This window comes from Marmota marmota, unplaced genomic scaffold (genome assembly GCF_001458135.2).
Source record: "Marmota marmota marmota unplaced genomic scaffold, marMar, whole genome shotgun sequence".
Classification (NCBI taxonomy): Eukaryota; Metazoa; Chordata; class Mammalia; order Rodentia; family Sciuridae; genus Marmota; species Marmota marmota.
In genome coordinates this window covers 8,004,802-8,028,082 of record NW_026000093.1, presented here as the reverse complement: position 1 = coordinate 8,028,082, position 23,281 = coordinate 8,004,802, and the positions used below count along the sequence as shown (strand labels likewise).

Here is a 23,281-nt window from a genome sequence, read left to right as displayed (position 1 = left end):
TTCATTTAGAAAGCCTCCACCACAATTTTTCAATGTGGAGGCTGGTGTTTTGTAATTTTTATATGGTTTGGCCTTTTAACACGTTTCTTTGCTCAGAATTTTATCAAGTATACTATGGACCTTATGTGTGCTTTCCTTATAATTTTGGTTTAAATCAAGTCACAGATGAAGCCACTCTTAAATTTTGATTTGCTTAAGAATAAGCTACTGAAACTTGAAAGAATGGATTTCAAACAGCTCATGAAGGTGGATACAATGAATTAACAAGGGAAGAAATGAGGACGTATTTTGGAATTATGCCTTTCATATTCAGATGGCCGTTACTAAGAGCTCTTTTCTAACTCTCAAGAGATTAGACCCAATGTTATTAGTTGTCACCACATTTATTGCCCTCACTGAATTCCTGGGCATATGGATTAGAAACTTTGAGACTGTTGAATTCTTCTTTGGAAATACACATTGAAATGATCAATTTGACACTATGTTTCAAAATCTTCCTACCCTTGAATTCAGCAAAATATTTGTCTTTGAGAAATAATTAAAACCCTTTGCAAAGATTAATTTGTTAATGTGCTTATCATAACATTATTTATTCTAGCAAATGTAGGTGATGGTTATAATTTCAACAATAGGGAATTACTTGAAAAGAAAGGATAATTTATGTGTTGGTATATTATGCAGTCATTAAAGATGATGTGAAATTTTACATGTTGTGATGGGCTTATGTTACAAATTACTATCCATATTTTGATTCTATTTTAATGCATTATACATTACAACCTGAAAGAAGTATACATCACATACATAATAGACATTCAATACATGTGTTGATGGTTCTAACTCAAAGAGGACCTGAAAGTAGATATATATAAAAGGCCTTGGAACATGGTCTCACTCACAAACTGGCAGTCTTACCCATGTTCTTTCTCTCCTGCAGAAACCCAGAGGTGGAACCAGCTACATTCAGAGGATCATGACATGTAGCTGAGAAGGAAGAACTTGGGTGTGGAAGGACCTTTCCTAACCCAAGCCACATCAGGGTGGCTGAGGTTTATCTTTACCTGCTTCACTGGGAAAGCCAGTGATGTAGATCTTGAGAGTCCTCATCAGGATTCAACAAAGAAGGTAGTTCACTCTACAGGGACTTTTTTGTTACCCTAGATAGCAAGTGACAGTATTTGCTGGATGTCTGAAGATAGCCCCTGGATTGAGGACTTCTCCAATGGCTCACAGGATGCAAAACAGGAAAATAAAAATTAAAAACTTCTTTGTTCAACCCCTTTTCCCCTTTTCTTTTCACAAAGATTTTAGGATAAGCTGCTAGCAAAATGGGCAACACAAAAGCATTTTTGGAATATGAAGAAATAAGAATAGAGGGAGGTAGAGGTGATTTTTGTTGCTGTTATTTAGCAATCTTTCCTGGGAAACCCAGTCTTTGGTAAGGCAATATGTTAGTGTGCTCATCAGCTTACCTTCTCTGTGACAAATTACCTGAGATAATCAACTTTTTAGCAGGAAGGTTTATTTTTGGTTTATAGTTTTGGAGCTTTCAGTCCATGGTCTATTGACTCAGTTGCTGTTGAGCCTGTGGCAAGGCAGCACATGATAGAGCTTGTCCTAATAGCCTCTTCATGCATGCTCCCAATGTCCTGACTTCCTTAAAGTAGACCCTACTTCTTAAAGGTTCCACTACTACCAATACCACCATAGGATAGGGACACAGTCTTTAGCACATAGGCCTTTGGGGGACATTTCATATCCAGATTATAATAGTCTATAACTTCGTCAGCACAACGTAGCTAAATACACTTAGAGTAAAGGATGTAGTCTTCCAATAATGGCAAATAAAATTGGAAATGAAGAACTAAAGTCATCAGAAAAAATGGAAACATTTAGGTTGGTAGATTTGCACTTATCCCATGTAGTAAAGGCATGGTTTTGTTTTGCCCACATGGTAGCTGTATGAGGAGAATTCTCTTTCTTTTTTTTTTAATCTTTATTTATTTATTTTTATGTGGTGCTAAGGATCGAACCCAGGACCTCACATGTGCTAGGCAAGTGCTCTACCACTTTGCCACAAACCCAGCCCAGAGGAGCATTATTTCTTTTTTTTTTTTTAAATTTTTTTATTGGTTGCTCAAAACATTACAATGCTCTTGACATATCATATTTCATACATTTGAATCAAGTGGGTCATGAACTCCCATTTTTACCGTGTGTACAGATTTTTGCAGGATCACATTGGTGACACATCCACGTTTATACATGCTGCCATACTAGTGTCTGTTGTATTCTGTGCAGGCCTGTCACCTGGCTCTCAGAGCCACACAACTGTGCTACAGGCAGCCTTGGCTATAGTTCACATTTTCCTTGCGCATTTCAATGGTGTGCCATGATCCCGCCCAGCATTCCTCCACTGCCTCCTGGAGCACACCTTTCTAACACAGTGTGAGAGATACTGAGCTAGACCATAGTGCCGGGGAAGGCCCGTGCACAATCATCTGTGTGTGAATTGGCATCTTCTCAGCCAACTATGAGAGGTTGGGTTTACATAAACAAAATAAAGTACTGTTGTCCCTTGGTATCCTCCCTCAGAGGATTGGATCAGGACCCCCCCAGAGATAAAATCTAGGGATTCTCAAGTCTCTTACATAAAATGGGGTAATATTTTCATATATTCTTTGTGTATCATCCTCTATGCTTTAAATCATTTCTAGGTTACTTATGACACCTAATGCAATGTAGATGCTATGTAAATAGTTCTTAAACTCTATTAGGGAATAATGAGACAAAAGGTAAAGTGGAACTGACCCAATCTAATGAAAGCCTTAAAAATCTTCCTGAATATATATATATATTTTTGTATAGAACAATTTTTTTCCTGGATATTTTGGTGGATTGAATCCACAGAAGTGACCCCAAAGATATGGAGGGCTGACTGTATCCACAGCATCACCCATAGCAAAACTAAAAGCAACTTCAGAGACCTGTTAGCCCTTTCTATCATTTTAAAGCTTCTCAGGATCATCCAAAAAAGTCAGGTGGGGTAACTCTGGCCATGAGCATTCAATATTTGTTTGCACCATCTAGATAGAACCAAAGGTTCTGCACTTAAGGTAACTTTTTCTAATGCCTGCTTCCCTCACCCCCATAGTCTCAGAACTTTTCAATTTGGTTGTCCTCCACCATCTCAGACCTAAAATGTCTCAAATTTCTCTCCCCTGTGAGCTGCTCCTCCTGACCTATCTGTCTTCATTGTTACCAGGTTCTCTGTCAATCAAATACACTCCCACCTCTGCCTTCTTTTAGTCCAGACCCTGTTTGTCTAAAGACCTGGCCATTCTGTCTTCAAAGTACTTCTTTTTTTTTTTTTTAACACAGATGCATTAATTCAAGTTTCATGATTTCAGATTTGGGTTATTTTTCCCTTTTTCACATGCCATCAAAAATTTCACCTGTCATTTCCCTGCTCCAACCAGCTACTTAGTCCCCAACTAAGACTTAGTCAGAATCTGCATTTTAGCAATCTGCATTTAGAATCTGCATTTATCCTATGCAGATAGATGCTAGGCACATTAAAGCTAAGAAATCCTGCATTACATATCAAGGATCTGCCCCACAAACTTTGCATTTGTCATATCACTTAATTTTGATAATCTTATGAATTAAGCACTGTGATGATTCCCCAGTAGATGGGGAAAATTGAGGGCTAGCCACTGTAAGAATGTTGCCTGAGGTCACAAGCTGAAGTTCAGAACCCTATGATGAAATACTAATGAGGGAACAAAAAATTGAACAGGTGGTCAGGACAGGCCTTACTGAAGAAATTAAGCTGCATTCTAATTATTCAGGCTTCTGGAGAGGAGATAGGAATATTCCAGAAAGAATGTGACAATATGGAAAAAGGAATAAGGTGGAAAAAAATGAGCACATTCTCAGAGCGGAGAGGAGGATTGTATCGATGCAAGGTCATGCTCAATGAGGAAGATGCTTTGAAATGTGCAGGGATTTGATTTAATTTTCAGTGAGTGCTAAGGACAACCTTGAAAGTGTTAAGTATGTGTGAGGAATGACCAGGGTCTAAACAATCTCTCTGACCAGTATAGGGAGAACAGAATGAACAGGGGAAGGGTGGACAGGAAGCAGTAGGCTGGCCAGGGTCTGAATGAGGATGGAGATGATTTGACTAGGGAAGTTCAACAAATGAAATGGGTGAGTCTGCGATGCCACTTTAAAATAGAATCGACAGGCCTTGGACGACATCTTACTCACCATCTTTAACACTAAGGCCAAGGTCACCACATGGAGAAGGGTAGGAGCACTGTTTTCTATCTCTACCTATCAACAGAGTCTTCCCCCTTCCTGCCTGCCTCCTTCCTCTCTCTCTCTCCTGGTGGGATTGAGATTGGAACACCATAACAACATGTGAACTAGAGACAGTCTGGAACATGCTGTGCTCTCCTAGTGATGCAGGCAGCTGGACTGCCTTGAGTGTTTTTTTATGCTGCAGAGATCATCGGTCCTGGGTAAGTTCCGATCCAGTGAAGAGAAACTAGTGCCCTCCAACATGTCTCATGTGACATGTGGAATGAATAGAACTGGACGTTCAGGTTTGAGGCTTGGCTCTGCCCTGATTCCTGGTCGCAGAGCAGGAGCCACGCTGTCTTCCTGGGCCAGTAGGAGCTGAAGGACAATCATGCTTCAGCAATTCTCCCCTGAGCCTGTCAGCCTCCAGCACAACCAGGCATCTCTGACTTAATGATGCGACAAATATGGAGAGCTGAGAAAGAATTTTCATAGCTAACAGTGTTTTAGGGTTAACCAAGTTCTACAAGAAGACTGCAATTCTTAGCCTTCATTTTAAAAATTCCACATTTCTCTCTATCACTGAGTCACACACCCCAGTTCTTTTTTTAAAAATTTATTTTGATTTTTCAGATTTTGAGATAGGGCCTTGCTAAGTTGCCCAGCTTAATCTTGAACTTGCGATCCTCTGGCTTCAGACTCTAGAGTAGCTGGGATCATAGACATGTGCCACTATGCCCGGACAAAATATGTCATATTTTTTGTTTGATTTTCTTCCTGTTTCTGAAACAGTATCCTTTAGAGAGTGGTAGATGGTTGAAATTGGGGTAAAGAAGCAATTTTCCTTTTATGCTAAAATAACAATTTTCAACACAGTCACATACAGAATGACTAAGGACCATTTTCTACCTGCTAAATAAGAATGTTTTAGGGATTTTAATTCAGAGCTATTTGCGAATACATCACAGATTTCATGCCTATTGATTATTTGAATCTAGAGCATAGAGTTGTATTTTTACATTCAAATCCCAGGAATTTCTTACCACTAAAGATGTATGAAAACACATATAAAGCTACGCTCTTTTATCACATTTTTTTTTCTTTTCCTAGAGAGGAAAAGCTCTGTTCTTATAAACAACATCAATTTAATTCATAAGCTGGTACATTTGTAAGTGGGATCATCTATAAGCAGAGGGGCATTCAGGAACGTATTTCCTAAAGATAGTAAATTTTTTTTTCAATGCAAAAGGATCAGATAGTGATGGCTGGGCTGGTCTTTATTAGCTGGAGGGTTTGTGGTTGTTGTTTGAGGTTATGCATTTTCACTCTTTGATGTCATTACACAAACCTCTAGCACCCCCCTCCCTTGTTAAAACACAGCAACAATAAGATTCACCTAGTGGGTTTATTTCTCATGTGTGCTCAATGTCTTGCATGGATCCTACTGATCTTTGGATTAATGTATCTTTTGACCACCTTGAGAGTGATACAGGGCACATTTTCCCTACAGCATCCTGAAATTGGAAAGTAAGGTTCCTCACTGCCAGGGTCAAAGTCTGGCATATGAGCCCATAGCCTGATGTAAATGCTCAGGTTAGTGTATAAGCTGGGGGTATATGTGTGTGTGTGTGTGTGTGTATGTGTATTAGATATATATATATACACACACACATATATAGATAGATAGATACACCCACACACCCACACAGACACATATATGTGTGCATATGTATTTTTTTTCCTCTGAAATTTTATATGAAGTTCTTAAACCAAAAGGGTGATCTCTTCTTATACTCTCTCTTACCTTTCCTTCTCTATCTCCATTACCTTGGGGGACACAACATCTCAATGATTTTTTTAAATTTTTTAGAAAACCAGTAGAGGCATTCAGGAACTTTTGGCCATAGGAGAAGTGGCTTGCAAGTTTCCACGTTTGATCTTGGATTTTTCTCTTCTAAAGAGTTTCTGATTGTCCAACTATACTAAGGAGTCGCCGAGCTGTTCTGGAGATGAACACTAGCTTTTCTGTTGGAAATTCAGTTTTATGTGGTCTTGTGATGCTATTTGTATCTTCATTTACAGATATCCCCTCAAGCATTTACCTGGTAACATACACCTATTAAGCATTAGTTGATTCAAAGATGAAACAGAGCTATCAAAGAGTGTGAAGATGATCTGGTTTAACATGTGACCTTCACCTTGGAGAAATCTAGGGCCCAGAGACATAAAGTGGCTTGTACAAGCCCTGGAGTGAGGCAGTAAGATGACCAGAGCCAGAACATCTGCATGACCACTTATACACCCCTGGAAAGCCCCACAATTAATATGGCTTTGCTTGCTTCCCTGTGCTTTTATCTTCAATTTCTGTGTAAATTCCTTACTTTCTGTTTCTTCCAACTTGCTTTTTAGAAGCACACCCCATGGATATCTTCAACCCTCTTCTCTAACTTCCAGAATAGAAGTCTGGAAGGGTTGGGCCAGGAATCTCTAAATAAATGACAGAGTAAATGACTACCAGGGCTCCTTCTATCTTTCTTTTCTATGTATCCCAATCCCTGCTTCCAAATTAAAGCACTCAGCCAAAACTACCATGTTCTTTGCATAAGAGTTACAAGGACACAGCAGAGATTCTGCACATCAACCAGGCCAAGAACATAGTAGCAATGTTTGTACACAGAGGAACTCCCAGGGAACTCGGCTGATATTTAAACAAAACAAGAATAACGCAATACCTTAACCTCTTAACAATATCTATTTAGTTACAGAATTGATAAAAAAAAAAAACAGGAAACATTTACCTGAAAATGGCCTCTTACCCATCTTCTACACACGCATTTATTCACCTATCAACCCACCAGTTTGCCTAATATTCCCGCTGTATTATTTTAGAATGGAGGTGAGCACCAGGTTCTAAGGAAACACCAGGGCAGCTCTGTTATAAATGGAACACCTTTACTGGTGAGATAAATCACACAAAAATTTTAATCTGATAAAATACATTTCATAAAACTTTGTAGTATGCAAATAACATATTTTAAACATTAAAAACATCCTTGTATATGATTATTTTAATATTAGAGTAATCCCTATCATTTCCTTTTAATTCCTCTTCTTTCCATTTCTTAATGTCAAAAAGAAATGGCAGAGCCCTGTATAGCCCTTTGTAATCCCATCTGTTTGGAAAGCTGAGGCAGGAGAATTGCAAAATCAAGGCCAGCCAGAGCAACACAGCAAAAACAATCTCAGGAAAAAAAAAAAAGAAATGAGAAATGGTAGGGATTACTCATGCATGTATTAGAGAGTGATAATTATTGCTGTCTTTGTGAAACATTGGAAAATTATTCTATCATAAAAACCAGAAGCCTTGAATCTATCTCCATATTCACCAAGTGTAAAAAATCATAAAGTATGTTTTTTTTTTCCTACTCAGATGGCAGCTGTAGGGCAAAAATATCAGTCTTCCAATTAGTTAGCCATGATAAGTTATGGTGAGTGAAACACCATGCAGTGTTCACAAATCATATGTAAAACAGCAGACACCACAGGCTGTGTCAACGGAGGGCATTAAGGGCAATTTCTTGGACTGTGACAAAAGTAGCCAGTTAATCTTTCCCCAGATTCAGAAACCAAATTGCAAGCCCTTACCTTGGAGTGCCTGTAATCTGTGAGTCTGGACGATAATGCAGAGCTGCAGGACCAGCTGTGGAGCACTCTCCAGAAAGGTGGCTAGCAGATGCAGCATACTCACATCGGCATACTCATACACCATTTTCCAGTAAAACCTCCATCTGTCATTCTCCCCACTCTGTCGGCTGCGAATACCTAAGTATATTGTGTGGAAATATCTAGAAGGAAAACATAGAGAACAAGAAAGAGATGAGTGGCAATTTGTAATTCAAACTCCAAAGTTGTTTTTCTCTTCTGTAAGTCACCATAGGCAAGGACACACATGAAACAATTAACATGGTGACTTAACAATTAAACCTCAAAGTTACAAGTACCGTCATCCTTTAATGCTGACTTTTAGAAGTCACCACAATTTCAGAACCCCTTGAAAGGCCTTCCATTGAATTGCAATATGAGAGTGAGGTGAATTTTGATGGGACCTCAGGTATGGAATAGATATGCTACTTTGAAAACCTACACATATTGTTTCTAGTCATATTCTCTGAGTACCCAATAGTTATCATGATGTAAATTTCTCTTAGGACACAATGTAACTCTGAAGTACTGATATATATATGTGCTTAAAAAAATCCCTTTCATAATCCTGAAAATTTCACACATATATAAAAGGAATAAAAACAAAGTTAATGACTCCACTATACTTTTCACCCAGATTAAATATTTACTGATAATCTTCTTTCATATAATCTTGCACTTACTTCCTGATAGAACATTATTTTGAGCAAACCCCACACATCATATTATTTCATCTGTAAGTATTTTATTAAAAATTTAAACCAACATCACCACACTTACAAATAACAAAAATAATTTCTCAATATAAATTTCTTAATATAAATACTCCCTGTTTGTATTTTCCCGATTACCATGATTTTTAGCAGCTTTTTTGAAATGCAGTCTAAACAGGGTCTATACATGGTGATTATTTGATATGTATCTTAAGCCTATGGATTCCCCTTCCATTTAAAAAAGATTCTTCTTACATATTTTCTATTGGGTTGATTTTGTTGATTATATGGTGCAGTTAATGTACCTGTCTTTTATGTTTTCTGAAAATGAGTAATTAGTGTTAGAATTTGGATGAGATCCAAGTCTGATCATTTTAGGCAAGTGACAATGTCTACTTTCATAAGGAGGCACATCATGATTTTCTCTTTGGTTATCACCCGTTGATGATATTGCAGTTAGGGTTGCTAAATGGTGATATTCTCTCTCCACCACACTTTTGCATGTATTGGCCAGAATAATACTTCTCCAGGCCTTTTGTCAATGTCTCTACAGTATTTGGTTGTCAGGAGCTTGCTTTCTGGTAGATCCCTCAAGAAACTTAGGGTCCTCGAGTTCTTGTGTATTTGTAACACTACACAATGATCAGACTTGCTCTAGGTGGGGATAAGGGTCTTTTGGTTACACAGACCCTAAAGCTTCACTTTTGGTTGGAGATAGATGTCCACTTCTGGAGTCTGTGAAAGAACTGTGCATGTCCAGCACAAAGATTCTCTGATGCCAACAGGAGGGATACAGACAGGAAGAGAAGATCAAAAAGCCAGAACAACTTTTCCACTGGAAGGACAGCTGAATGGATAAAAAAATTTATGCAAATTCCTTGGAAGGCAAAATTCTACTATTTATTTACTTATCCATTTTAAATCTATCATTTCCTTGTTTACTAACAAAGAATTGTCACAGAAATGTTTGCTAGAAAAACTGCTATTCTTTCTGTTATAAGCTGTTGGATCCTTCTGCTTGGCTGCCCAAATAATATTCTGTTTCTTTTTTATGTTTTGTTTGTTTCATTTTGTTTTGGTTTTGGTACCAGGGATTGAAACCAGGGGAGCTTAACCACTGAGTCACATGCCCAGGCCTTTTTCTTTTTGTATAGTTTGAGACAGGGTCTCACTAAGTTGCTGAAGCTGGCCTTGAACTCTCCATCCTCCTGCCTCAGCCTCCCCAGCTGCTGGGATTTCCAGTGTGCACCACTGCACCTGTCTAGAATGTATCTTGATGAAGGCTATTCTGCATCAATTTTCTCAAAGATGTGATCTGCCTATTCAATGCAGAGCTTCAAGTTTCAATGTGTAGTTGTAAGTTTTCTTGAATTAGAGTGTTTAGTATTTTTTCTAATGTTTTTTTTTTTTTTGGTGTTTATTTTTGAAGACTCTTACTTATATATGTATGTTGTATCTTCTTTATTTTCTGTGTCTGTTTCTTTGGGATCCTTGTAGTCTCAAGATGGTTTTTGATTAGAAGCTTTTCCACTTTTCCATCTATCTTTTAACTACAGCATTTGAATCATGCCATATCCCTTTTAGTTGAATATTCACTCTGACCTTTTTTTAAATTAGAATTCTATGTTGAGTTCTATCCACCTTCTTGTCAAGTCTTACCTTTTCTATGCACTTCTTTTTTGAATCTTTCCAATTCTTACATTTTTTTCATAGCTTCTGTGATTTTCTTAATTTCTTTCAGCTCATTTTGAAATTTTTACTTATTTTTTTAAAATTTGGTTTGTGAATGCTTTTTGTGTGTGTGTGTTTTCATTGTCTGTAGGTACCTTAATAGTTTTCTTATTCTCTTCTTATGACAATAACTTTGATCTTTTTGTTCTTGCTGTTTTAAAAGTTAATTCTGTTTTCATGCATTTTTAGGATAGTTGGCTGGTTTTACCACTCAAGCACATATTCATCTATTGTTCTCATGAAGTGATAAAAAATAAGATCACTTGTTACTTTCTGACATGAGCTGCCACTGTTCCCTCCCTTTCTGTTCCTTTTTATTTAGACCTTATCTTTCATTTCTTGTGGTTGATACTGTCCTGGTCAATTTGGAATCTATTCCCAACAGATTCTCCTCAATATGGAGCCTTGTTTTGGAAGGGGGCTCACTTCATCAGTTAATGAGATTGAAGGACCTGGTCCTATAGAATAGGACTTCAATGCATTACAGCCTCTCTGGACTCACCCTGGCGTCGGGTCATAGAGAACACCCTCCCTCTCTCTCCTGCTCCTCCTAGATTGACCCACTATACTTGCCAGTGAGTACTTATTGTGGGTTAGGTAGTTCCCCTCTCAATGTTATCCCTCTACTTTGTCCTGCATGGTTGTTGATACCACATGGTTCTTAGAAGCTCTCACTAATTTGTTCTCAGGTGACCAAGTGAGTTTCTCAGCACAGAGTTTAACTGCAGATACTGTCCACAATTTTTTAACTTTTGCCAATCCAGTTGCTCTGCTTATTTTATTGTAATAATTTTGGTAGATTAAAAAAATAATCTTGCCACTGCTGGTATCTTTTTAGAACATTACCATTTAAAAACACAAAACAGAGTTAATCATTTCTTTGAGCCTTTGATTTCTACCAACTCTAATGTGAAGTTTGCAATAGTGAAGTTTACAGAGACTTTTCAGGCTCATTTTTTTTCTTGGAATAATCTTGGAATAGCTTTTCCTGCTTCTTTGATTGGCAAACTCATTTAAAATATATATTTTAATTAGAATTCTATGTTGATATATATATATATATGATATATATATGATATATATATGATATATATACATGATATATATATATCATGTATATATATATAATATATATACATATTAGTTGTAGATGGACACAATATCATTTATTTATTTATTTATTTACTTATTTATTTATTTTTATGTGGTGCTGAGGATCAAACCCAGTGCCTCATGCATGTAAGCAAGCACTCTACCACTGAGCTATGACCCCATCCTGGCAAACTCATTTTTTTTATTAGTTGTTTAAAACATTACATAGCTCTTGACATATCATATTTCATACATTTGATTCAAGTGGGTTATGAACTCCCATTTTTCCCCCATATACAGATTGCAGAATCACATCGGTTACACATCCACGTTTTTACATACTGCCATACTATTGTCTGTTGTATTCTGCTGTCTTTCCTATCCTCTACTATCCCCCTCCCCTCCCCTCCCCTCCCATCTTCTCTCTCTACCCCATCTACTATAATTCATTTCTCCCCCTTGTTTTTTTCCCCCCTTTCCCTTCACCTCTTCTTATATGTAATTTTGTATAATAATGAGGGTCTCCTTCCATTTACATGCAATTTCCCTTCTCTCTCCCTTTCCCTCCCACCTCTCATCTTTGTTTAATGTTAATCTTCTTTTCATGCTCTTCCTCCCTGCTCTGTTCTTAGTTGCTCTCCTTATATCAAAGATGACATTTGGCATTTATTTTTTAGGGATTGGCTAGCTTCACTTAGCATAATCTGCTCTAGTGCCATCCATTTCCCTGCAAATGCCATGATTTTGTCATTTTTTAGTGCTGAGTAGTACTCCATTGTGTATAAATGCCACATTTTTTTGTATCCATTCATCTATTGAAGGGGCATCTAGGTTGGTTCCACAGTCTAGCTATTGTGAATTGTGCTGCTATGAACATCGATGTAGCAGTATCCCTATAGTGCGCTCTTTTAAGGACTTTAGGGAATAGTCCGAGAAGGGGGATAGCTGGGTCAAATGGTGGTTCCATTCCCAGCTTTCCAAGGAATCTCCATACTGCTTTCCACATTGGTCGCACCAATTTGCAGTCCCACCAGCAATGAACAAGTGTACCCTTTTCCCCACATCCTCACCAGCACTTGTTGTTGGCAAACTCATTTTTGCACTAAGAATTTCATTCAATCATCATCAGTCATCACTCAATTCTTTGTGCATATGGACCCCTCTCCCCATTAATATTAGTTTCCTTGGGTTTCTTTAATAAATTATCACAAACTGGTGGCTTAGACAAAATAAATTTATTATTCCCCAGTCTGAGATCAAAGTGTCATTAGGGCTGTTTCCTTTTGAAGGCTACAAACATGCTTCTTTCTCATAGCTTCTGATGATTTGCTGGCCATCTTTGCCATTCTTTGGCTTGGACATGCACCAACCCAATCTCTGCCTCTATCTTCACATGACATTCTCCCTGTGTATGTCTAAATTTCTCCTTTTCTAACCACATGGTCACATTGGATTAGGACTCATTCCAACAATCTCAACTTGCTCATCTGCAAGGATCCTGTGTTATCTCCAAATAAGGTCACATTCACAAGGTGAGAGTTAGGGCTTCAACACTTCTTGGGGAGGACAAAAGTCATCCCTTATACTCTTCTGTCAATGCTTGATCTTGTTTCCCCTAGGACTTCTCCCCTTTAGAGATTTACTAGTATGCATCTTACACTCTGACCTTCCCTTGAGATCCAGATTCACACGTGCACCTGCTTTCCAGATCTCCCATGAGTTTTCCTTCCCCTACACTAGTGATTCACATCACCATCCATCAAGTCATCTGAGTGAGCCTTGGGGGCATTTTAGGCTCCTAATCTTCCTTTCCATTTATTTGATGAGGGCTATGTGTTGGAACTTTTATCTCCTTATTGTTGTCCATTTTCCCTGTCTTTTTTAAAGGCTGATTCTCTGTTTTGTTTCTGTCATCTACTCACAGTATGACCTTGAATTTAACATCTATCAGCTGGGCAAAATAATAGCACCAATCATAGAGGTTGATCTGAGAATTAAAGTAATACAAGTGAAGGGCTTATCTCAGCCCTTGGTAGATAGTAGGCATTCAATAAATGTTTGTTCTTACTATTAATTGACTTTGAAATCTCAAATGGATTCTTCCTATTGCTTTCAGAGTCAACTTTCTATAACAGAAGTGGAATCCAATCTCTCCTATCTTTAAAACATTAATGATTTCCCACTGCTTAGAAGGTAAACAGTAAATGCAAACAATGTAAATAATGGTTTTGAAATCTTTTAATTCAACGTTTATGTTCTGACTTTGGCCTATACCCACTCTTTTCCATGTTTATGGTCTCACCATATTGAAGTACTTGCTCCTCCTTGGATATGAATCTGTACCTTGATGCCTTCATTGCTGCAGTTCTTTTGCCCTGGAATTCCTCTCCACATTCCTTATTACCCTGGAATGACTACTAAGTCTATAAAGTCAAATGTCACCTATTGCTCACCTTCTCCCTAGGTAGAACCAGGCATTTTACTATTTGTGCTCAACTATCTTTATTCAGACTTTCATCAGGAGAAAATAACATTAATTTTGTATTTATTCATCTGTGTGTTAATCTCAAATCCCAGAGTACAAAGTCCCAGAGAGAAAAGAATGTTATTTGTCTATGTACCTCATGTCTAGGTCAGGTTCTGATGATCAACAGACATTCAATTAACTCCTTTATTGATTCACTGTGTATGTACTGAACACATGCAATATTTGTAATTTTGTATATTTGGAAATGGGAAGTCATCAGAGAGTTCTGAACAGAAGAGGAAGGAATTTGACTTGCATTTTACCAGCATTGCTTGCTACATAAAAAAAAAAAAAAAAAAAAAAACAGCACAAAGCGGGAAGCAGGGGCACTGGCTCAAAGACTATTACAAATAGAGTCCAGGTGAGAAGAGATGCTGGCTTTGGGGATATCAGTGCAATTGTGGCAGGAATGCATGGGGTGGGTACAACCAAAAGAGAGCGTGGATATTACTTGCATTTTGAATGATCCAATTAATGAATAAATGCTCAGTTTCCTAGCAACTACATAAGTTTTAAGCCAGAACTTCCATAGCATTAGTGGAGATAGTGAACTCTCACAGGGTTGTTCCTGGGCTCTGTCATTTCTAGTTCTCACCTAGGGAGGAGATTATATTTTCAATTCTTGGCTGCCAATGGTTAAAAAAGTTATAAAACTGGGCTTATAGGTCTGTGGTCCACAGGAACATGGACTCTTTGAGCACAATCAAACCTTTGTTTTCATAGTACTTTGGACTCACAGTTAACCTGATACTGGTGATGGGTTTCTTTCTCTGGAAGAAAACAAGTATTTGGCTTCATGGAATTTCACATAATCAGACACAAAATAGGCCTTCCAATAAGAAACAATAGCGTTCAAACACCTGTAAAACAAGAATGGGGTAAAAAGAGCTGTTTCTAGGTCTCAGATGGGTTGTTTTTTTTTTTGTTTTAATTATGATAAAATACATGTAAAATTTGCTATCTTAATTATTTTAATTGTACAGTTCACTGGCATTAAGTATATTCCTACTGTTGTATAGCCATCCACACCATCCATCTCCAGAAGTCTTTCTGTCTTGTAAAACTGATTCTTAATGCATGAAACAATTTCTCATTCCTCCACCCCAGCTCCTGGAAACCACCATTTTACTTTCTGTCTCTATAAATCTGACTCTCCCAGATATCTCAAATATCTCTTGGTATTTTATCCTGTTATGCCTGGTTTATCACACTTATAATATTGTCAATGTCTATCTATGTTTAAAATGTGAATTTCATCCCACATGGGGTATTTTAAAACACCTTAATATTTTCTTGGGAGGAAAGACTTCTATTTACTACAGTAATTCCTTGATAGGTCTAGCTTTCAAAGAATTAAACAAGAATGTGTTTACCATGCCCCTGTAGGTTCAAAACTATTACTACTTCTTTTCTTCCTCCTCCTCTCCTCCCCTCCTCCTCCTCCTACCCCTCCTTCAACTACTTCTCACCCTCCCCTCCTCCTCCTCCTCTCCCCTCCTCCTCCTCCTCCCCCTCTTCCTCCCCCTCCTCCTCCTTCTCTCCCCCTCCTCCCCCTACTCCTCCTTCTCATCCTGCTTCTCCTCCTCCTCCTCTTGCTTCTCCTCCTCCTCTTTCCCCTTCTTCTTCTCCTTCTCCCCCTCCCCCTCCTATCTCCTGTCTTCCCCTTAAACAGAGTTGACTGTCTTTGTTGCTTTTGATACAATGGGAAAATGAACTTTTATGAATCTGTGGGCTCAAAGTTTGGTTGTCCCCTTTTCTGGTCAGCAGTGTAGCTCAATCCTCACCCTTCCTTTCCTGTCATTTGGAGCTTTTAATCCAATTTGGTTTTTTTTTTTTCTGAAATCAATACGAAATTCTTTCTTGAACTGTTTGACAGGAAAAATTTGGCCTCGTCTTTGACAGGAGTTGTAGGACGGTGCCAATTTTTTGTTTGGAAGAGACAGATGTATAGAGAATGAGCTATGCATTTGGGAGATCTCTCTTGTCAAAGCGAATGGTACTAATTCTATCTCAGAGCTCCTTAGAAAGGTTCTGATTACAGCCAGGCCTACATAGCTGAAAGCGAACTCTGATTTAAAGCAACTGTCTTATATGGTTATTAACTTGACAAATGGCTTAACGGAGACTGAAATTCGATAGTTACAATGACAGACAATTCCATTTTCCCAAGCATGACTCTTGTTTCAGTCATCAGATGAGCCTCTGTCAAAAACAAACAAACAAGAACTGAATTCATCTACAACTGCTGTGTTTAAGGTCCTGCTGCTCTCCGCCCCCTACTGGGAATACACTTCTTGGTATTGTATACTTACAAACTCTTGATTTTCTTTTTCTATTTAATTTTTTTTCTCTTTCTCTCTCTCGTAACAAAAACTGGGTATTTAAGGTTTACTGATCTGAATCTTTGAGTCACAAATTTCTGCCTGGCCTCAACTGTTTTACCTGTGGAAATGCAAACTTAAGATTTACAGACAGTTTAGGGCTACATCAGATCCACAGTCTGGCCTTTAAAACTGGCAAATGGGACATCTTATATGCACTTTATATTTATATGATATTTGTTTGCATGGTACTAAATTGGCTTATAGCTAAGACAGCACACTGTTAAGTTAGCCCAATATCTAATGCCTTTGATTCACATGAATGACTAGTAAGTCTGTGACAAATAAGTTCATTTGAACTTGTTGCCATTAAGGATGCCTTTAAAATTTGGAAGCCTATGATTTTTTGTTTTGTTTTGTTTCCCTTTTTGGTCTTGTTTTGTTTTCTTGTCTGTTAACTAATTAGAATGTTTCTCTAAATATTTAAGATATAGTGGTCAGTGGTTCCTGTATACAGCTACTTTTTATGATCTTTATAAAGAAATAACTTAGAATATTCACTATGCTTAATTTCCATGGGAAATCGAAGAATAGCTGTTTAAAAAATGCAATAAATCAGACAGAGGTTTATAAATGTTCTATCAATTTTTAGGAAAGCATTCTTTGCTATAAAAGACCATTAATATAGGTTTTTCCAGATAATATCAATGATTTCCAAATATGTTTATCTGACCTAATGCCAACAGTCTACAGTAAAGCTAAAATATCTTGCCTGCTTCTCTGCAGTAGATAAACTGCCCCTGTTTTCCTATCCATTGTTTAGACTGGATTCTTGAAAATATAGCTTTTTAAATCATTTTATTTTTTACAGGGATCCTTGATTCAGAGCTAAAAGTCTTTGGCTTTTCACACCTGAAATACATTGTTTTATTTATTTTTTAAATAAATGTATAATGCTTATACCTATGTATGGAATTCATGGTTTGTCTAAAATATTAGTTGTTCAATAGATTTGGAAATTCACAAGTGAGCCTATTTACTAAAATGTCTAGAATGAGTTTGAATTGAATTCTGAAAAGTTAATAATTAATTGTTATTTAAAACATGTTGGCATGATTCTGAAAAGCAAAAAAAGTTAAATTTTATTAAGTAGTTTACTTTCTTTCTTCTGGGCCTGAAATAAGTGAGAGGAAATAACAGATGATTTTGAAATTGCTAGTAACATACATGTGGTTTCCATTTCTGATTTTTGGAATGGCATCATTTTATAATGAGCTAAACATTGTGGGGTTTTTTTTGGTTGTTGTTTTTTGTTGTAAGTTGTTTATCAATCCTAGCAGTACTTTCAGAAATAGTTAATTTCAATCTGTCTACATCTTCATGCAGTAGCCTAAGTATTATATGCATTTCCAGAATTTTGATTATTCTTTATATTGTATTCAAGAGATGTTTGATGTTTGATGAGTTCTTAGACATCTGCTTTTAAACCTGATTTGCCTCTTTAAGTTCATTTTCACAATCCCCTTGTTAGAAAAGGTTTAAGACCCTAAAGTTGTGATTGATAAAAATAAGATAAAAATAAAAATAAAGCCTGTTTACAATTCTCTATAAACTAACATCAGTCTCTTTGCTCACCTAGAGTAAAAGTGACTTTATATGATGTTGCTTGTAGAGCTACACTTCCTGTTTATGGGTTTATATTTTTTGTACAAACTACTTGGATTTCATTGTTCTAATCATCAATGTGCTTTTTTGTGTTTTTAAAATGTCCCTCAAGGCTGTTAAATGGATCTTGTAGTATGTATCATGTCAAAAGTCTAATAATCCTTAAATAATACAGGAACTTGAAGTAACTTTTAAAATGCATGTATAGGTAGGTTCCAAAGTTTGCAGTGACTAATCTGCTCTTAGAAAAGTTAAAAAAATGATTTAAAGAACAAGTATTTTATATTTCATTAAGATAATTTTCTATGTTTTCTGTTGATTTTTATTAGGTTTTTAATTGCTTAAAAATGAAATCCTGCAAGGAGTTAGAACTTATCAAAATCTTTATTTGTTCCAAAGTCTCTTTTTGGCTTATAACTCTGGTTAAACAAACTACTATTTTACAATGATATCATATGTTTTATGGATACACTAATTAAAATAAATTTAAAAAAGAAGACTCCATTTTAGCCAAATTTAAGCAACCCGAAATTTTAGAGATTAGTTCTTATGCAAGCTTCTTACTGTTAAGAAACAGTAGTAGCAGTCTACTGTTAGAAATAGTCTGGATATAATCCTTTAAATCATGATTGTAGTCTTAACAAATTGTAGTGATAACTAAATTGTTCTGCTAAGTTGTTAAACTTTCTATGTAATGATAATGACATGTGTTGTTTGTAGTACTTTTAGATAACATGAACTATGTCTCTGTGGTTAATAGCGGACAATCCTACTTTATTCTTCCTCCACTTCAAAATAAAATAAATATAAAGATTTTGGTATGAGACGTGTATAGGAAATGTCTATTATAAAAAGGTTCTAAGTTGGGAGGGGTGGCACACATCTGTAATTAAAGTGATTCTCTGCTGAGACAGGAGAATTAGGAGTTCAAAGCCAGCCTCAGCAATTCAGCAAGGCCCTAAGGGACTCAACAACTCTAAATAAAATATTTAAAAAGGGCTGGGAATATGGCTCAGTGGTTAAGCACCCCTGGGTTCAGTCCCTGGTACCAAAAGAAAAAAAAATGTCTATAAGTTGTGCTGTTTGTATTGTGATTTGGTTTACAGAATATACTTAAATATATATGTGTGTTCTTAATTGGTAAAGTAACATTAATTTTCATAGTGTGTATTCAAAATTTTTACAGTTCTGTGGAATGTACCTACATTCTAAAGATGATATAAAATATGTTATACTTTATGGTTTAATGTAACAAAAACTCCAGCTAACAGGCACTCTTTAAATCCAATGGACTACTTGTACAAACAGGTTGGTTTTCTTTGAACAGATAAAATGATAGAACTAAACAGATTATATTTACATTCAGATTTACTGTATGGACTAGATGTGCTTGGCTCTTATCGTTTTGTATTTTTCTTGCCTGTTGAAAATTTCTTAACAGTAGACAAATAGAGAAACTTGCATAAGACTTATATCTTTCTAAAAGCTCCTGTTGCTTAAAATTGGCTAAAAGGTGGTCTTCTCTTTTAAATTTATTTTTATTGATGCATTATAATGACACATACCAATGGAACTCATTATGCCACATTTGTACATGCACATAATTTGATTAGTCAACATAATATGATTAGTCTCATTCCCCAGTATTCCCTTTCCTGTTCCTTTCTTCTGATCCACTTGCTCTACTCTACTGATCTCCTTTTTATCACCAGTTAAATTAGTGCATTATAATAATTTTATCTATTTATCTATCTATATGTAAGAGGATTAATGATGGTATGTTTGTTAATGGACGTAACATAATTAGGTGGATCGCATTTCCCAGTACTTCCTTATGCCCTCCCCTCCTTCCTCCCTTTTAAAAATCCCCTTCCTTTACTCCTTTGGTCTTTCTTCTATTTAAATGAGATTGCCCCCTTCCACTGTTAAAATATTCTCTCTTTCTGTCTCCCCTCCTCTCACAGATGAGAGAAAACATTCAATACTTGACTTTCTGATTTTGTTTTCATTTGCTATGATGTTCTGCAGTTCCATCCATTTATCAGCAAATGACATAAATTTATTCTTTTTGTGTGTGTGGCTGAGTAAAACTCCATTGTGTATATATACCATATTTTCTTTATCCACTTGTCTGTTGATGGCCACCTAGACTGGTTCTCTAACTCTGCTATTGTGAATTGCACGGATATAAACATTGGCATGCATGTATCACGATAGTATGGTGATGTTAGTTCTTTTGGATAAATATAAAGGAGTGCACTAGCTGAATCAAGGTTCCATTTTTAGTCTTTTGATGAATCTCCATGTAGCTTTCCAAGGTAGTTGTACTAATTTTCAGTCCTGCAGATAATATATTAGTGTATCTATCTCCCCACATTCTTGCCAGCAATTATTGTTATTTGTACTCATGCTGATTGCCATTTTGACTGGAGAGAGAGAAAATCTCAGTGTGGTTTTGATTTGCATTTCCCTGATTGTTAATGATGTTGAACATTTTTTCATATATTTGTTGGCCCTTTCTATTTCTTCTTTTGAGAAGTGTCTGTTTTGCTCATTTTCCCATTTATTGATTGGGGTTATTTGTTTTGTTGGTATAAGTTTTTTAAATCCTTTATTTATTCTGGATATTAATCTCCTGTTGGAAGAGTCACTGGCAAAGATTTCCTCCCATTCTGTAGGCTCTCTCTTTGTACTTTTAATTGTTTACACTGCTGGGCAGCTTTTTAATTTGATCCCATTCTACTTATTGATTCATGGTTTTGTTCCTTAACGTTAGGGGTCTTATTAAGGAACTTGGTGCCTATGCCAATATGTTGGAGTGTTAACCCTATGTTTTCTTCTAGCAGTTGCAGTGTTTGGTCTAATTTCCGGGTCTTTGATCCACTTTGAGTTGATTTTTGTGCAGAGTCAGAGATAGATGTCTAATTATATTCTTCTACCAATGGATGACCAGTTTTCCCAGCACCATTTGTTAAAAAGTCTTTTCTTTTTTTTTTTTCCTTAAAAAGGTTCTCCTTAGGCCAATTCCCTTTCAACATGAGACCAATCAGATCAAAGAATGGGACACGGCTCCCATGACTTGGGACCAAATTGCTTGGCAAATAATAAGCAATATCTTCAGAAGAAATAATTCAAAGTCAGAGGAAAACTGCATGCAGTCACTTATTAAACCCCACGAGAATAAATTGCTGGAAGGTTGTGGAAAGAGAGTTCTTATACAAATGAACCCTAAAGTCCTTCAGAAATAAGCATCTGGCTGCCTTATACGTCAGATTTCCTTGATGGGATTTCCACAGGATCCAACAATGCACTTCCAGCCAGATGATGCGGCACACCGATTCTTTTGACTGAGGGATCAACTAAATAGGAGGGAACTGAAACACAGAGCTCCTGAATTCCTCAGACTAAGAATAAATTTTACCCCTTGACTGTGAGCTGCCAAAAGAAACCAAAGATAGACATGTTCACTGGTGAACACAGTCTAGCTAAATCAACATGTGTATAACACCTGGCTTTTGTTTCTATAAATTGCAAACACTTCTGTAGGACCAGCAGAGAAACTATCTAGCTGCTTCTCTCCAGATTAATAAAATTGAATAAAATTTATTTTTCCCTTCTACATCATTTGCTTATTTCGCACGTGGGCGAGCATCTGAATGCAGCCAGCCCGGAGCCAGGCAGTCTGTCTAGCTGGGCTGCCAGCAACAGGTATGTGAAGTGCCAGGCTGAGGACCCACTCAACCTCTTGCTCTTTATATTTAAGAACAGGCAAAGAACACACACAGACATTTCACTAAAAATGAGATAAAATGATATACAGCACAGTATAGAACAAAAAAAAATGGTTAAAACTTGTGCCCAACAAGGATCTATTAATCTAATTAGAGTACAGTCATTCATCATACAGTTATCTCTTCATATCCCCAGATACTGAAATCTGTGGATGTTCAAATCCCTAATGTAAAATGACATAGTATTTTCATACAACCTATGCACATCTTCCTGTGCACTTAAGAAAAAAATCTACATGTTCAGTACAATCATAATCTTTTTCTTGATATTTTGGATCCATAGTTGGTTGAATCCACAAATGTGAAACCTAAGTATATTGTTCAGGCAAAATGTAGGTTAAAATATTACTACAATGTTTGTGTGTGTGTGTGTGTGTGTTTCCATATACAGAATATAATTTAGAATGCTTACTACTAAAGAATTAAAGCAATGATTCCTGAGTGCTGGGGGCTATAGGTTATTTATTATTATTTTTGCAATATCTAAACAATGCTGTGGTAGACTTTTACATGGCTAAAGTTTAAGTACCAAAAGAGCTTTCCTGTTTTATTTTTGTTATTGGAGATCTAACCCAGGGCCTTGTGTATGCCACAGAAACACTTCCACAGAACCACAACACCAGTCCCAATACTTTCATATTTTAAACTGTTTTATATACTTTGTGAAATTGTTCTCTAGAAAGACAATGCCAGTTGGCAGTGTATGGGTGCACTTATTTCCTCAAGAATACCTTCTCTCAGAGTGTAAAGCCTGTGGACGATCATTTTGTCTCTCTTTCTAAGCTGTCATCTGTATCTGTCTAGTCCCTATCATTTACCTACCTGGCCCACTAGATGTTTCCTATTGCATTATAAACATATGACTCTGGTGGAAAGAGAAGCACGGCTGATGTTGAGTCCCTAAAATCACCCTTTGTACACTTGAATATGGAAGTCAGACCGTCTAGTCTCCTTGGCTTCTGTGTGACTATTATCTCACTAGAAAATTCTTCTTCTGATTCTCATAGCCACGTCACCTCTGAGCTGGAATTTTCCTACATGAAGGTAAGCATGGTGGTATCTTTCTCTTCGAGGATTAGGTGAGAGGATGAGCCTCAGGTCTGTGTCTGATTCATAATGGAAATGTTGCTGTGTGCCATGGTTATGGATATTCTGGGTTTATCTATAATGCTTTTTTTTTTTTAACCTTAGTAACCAAAGGTGATTTTATGCCTTCAGTTCTCATTAGGCATTTTGTTCTGGGTAGTGTTTCTGTCACATTGGATTAAATTAGTATGTCAGGCAAGATACGGCCTTTGGCTGATCCTCTAGAGGGGAAGATGATAACCGTCACCACCCATTGAAAAACAGGATTTCTAGACTTTCTGAGTATAGGGAATCCAGGCTGGGGTCCAGGTGGGATGGAGGAGGGGGGCTAATAAAGGTTTTTCTCCT

The 23,281-nt window shown here is 36.9% G+C and overlaps 1 protein-coding gene across 1 annotated transcript in view; it reads right to left on the bottom strand.

Annotated features, from left to right (window-relative positions):
• Nucleotides 1-23,281, bottom strand: part of Xkr4 (XK related 4) — a 462,270-nt gene that overhangs the window by 167,595 nt on the left and 271,394 nt on the right. Inside the window, exon 5 of the mRNA XM_048782841.1 lies at nt 7,951-8,150. Within this exon, the coding sequence (XP_048638798.1) occupies nt 7,951-8,150 (200 nt within the window). The remainder of the gene's footprint in view (nt 1-7,950; nt 8,151-23,281) is intronic.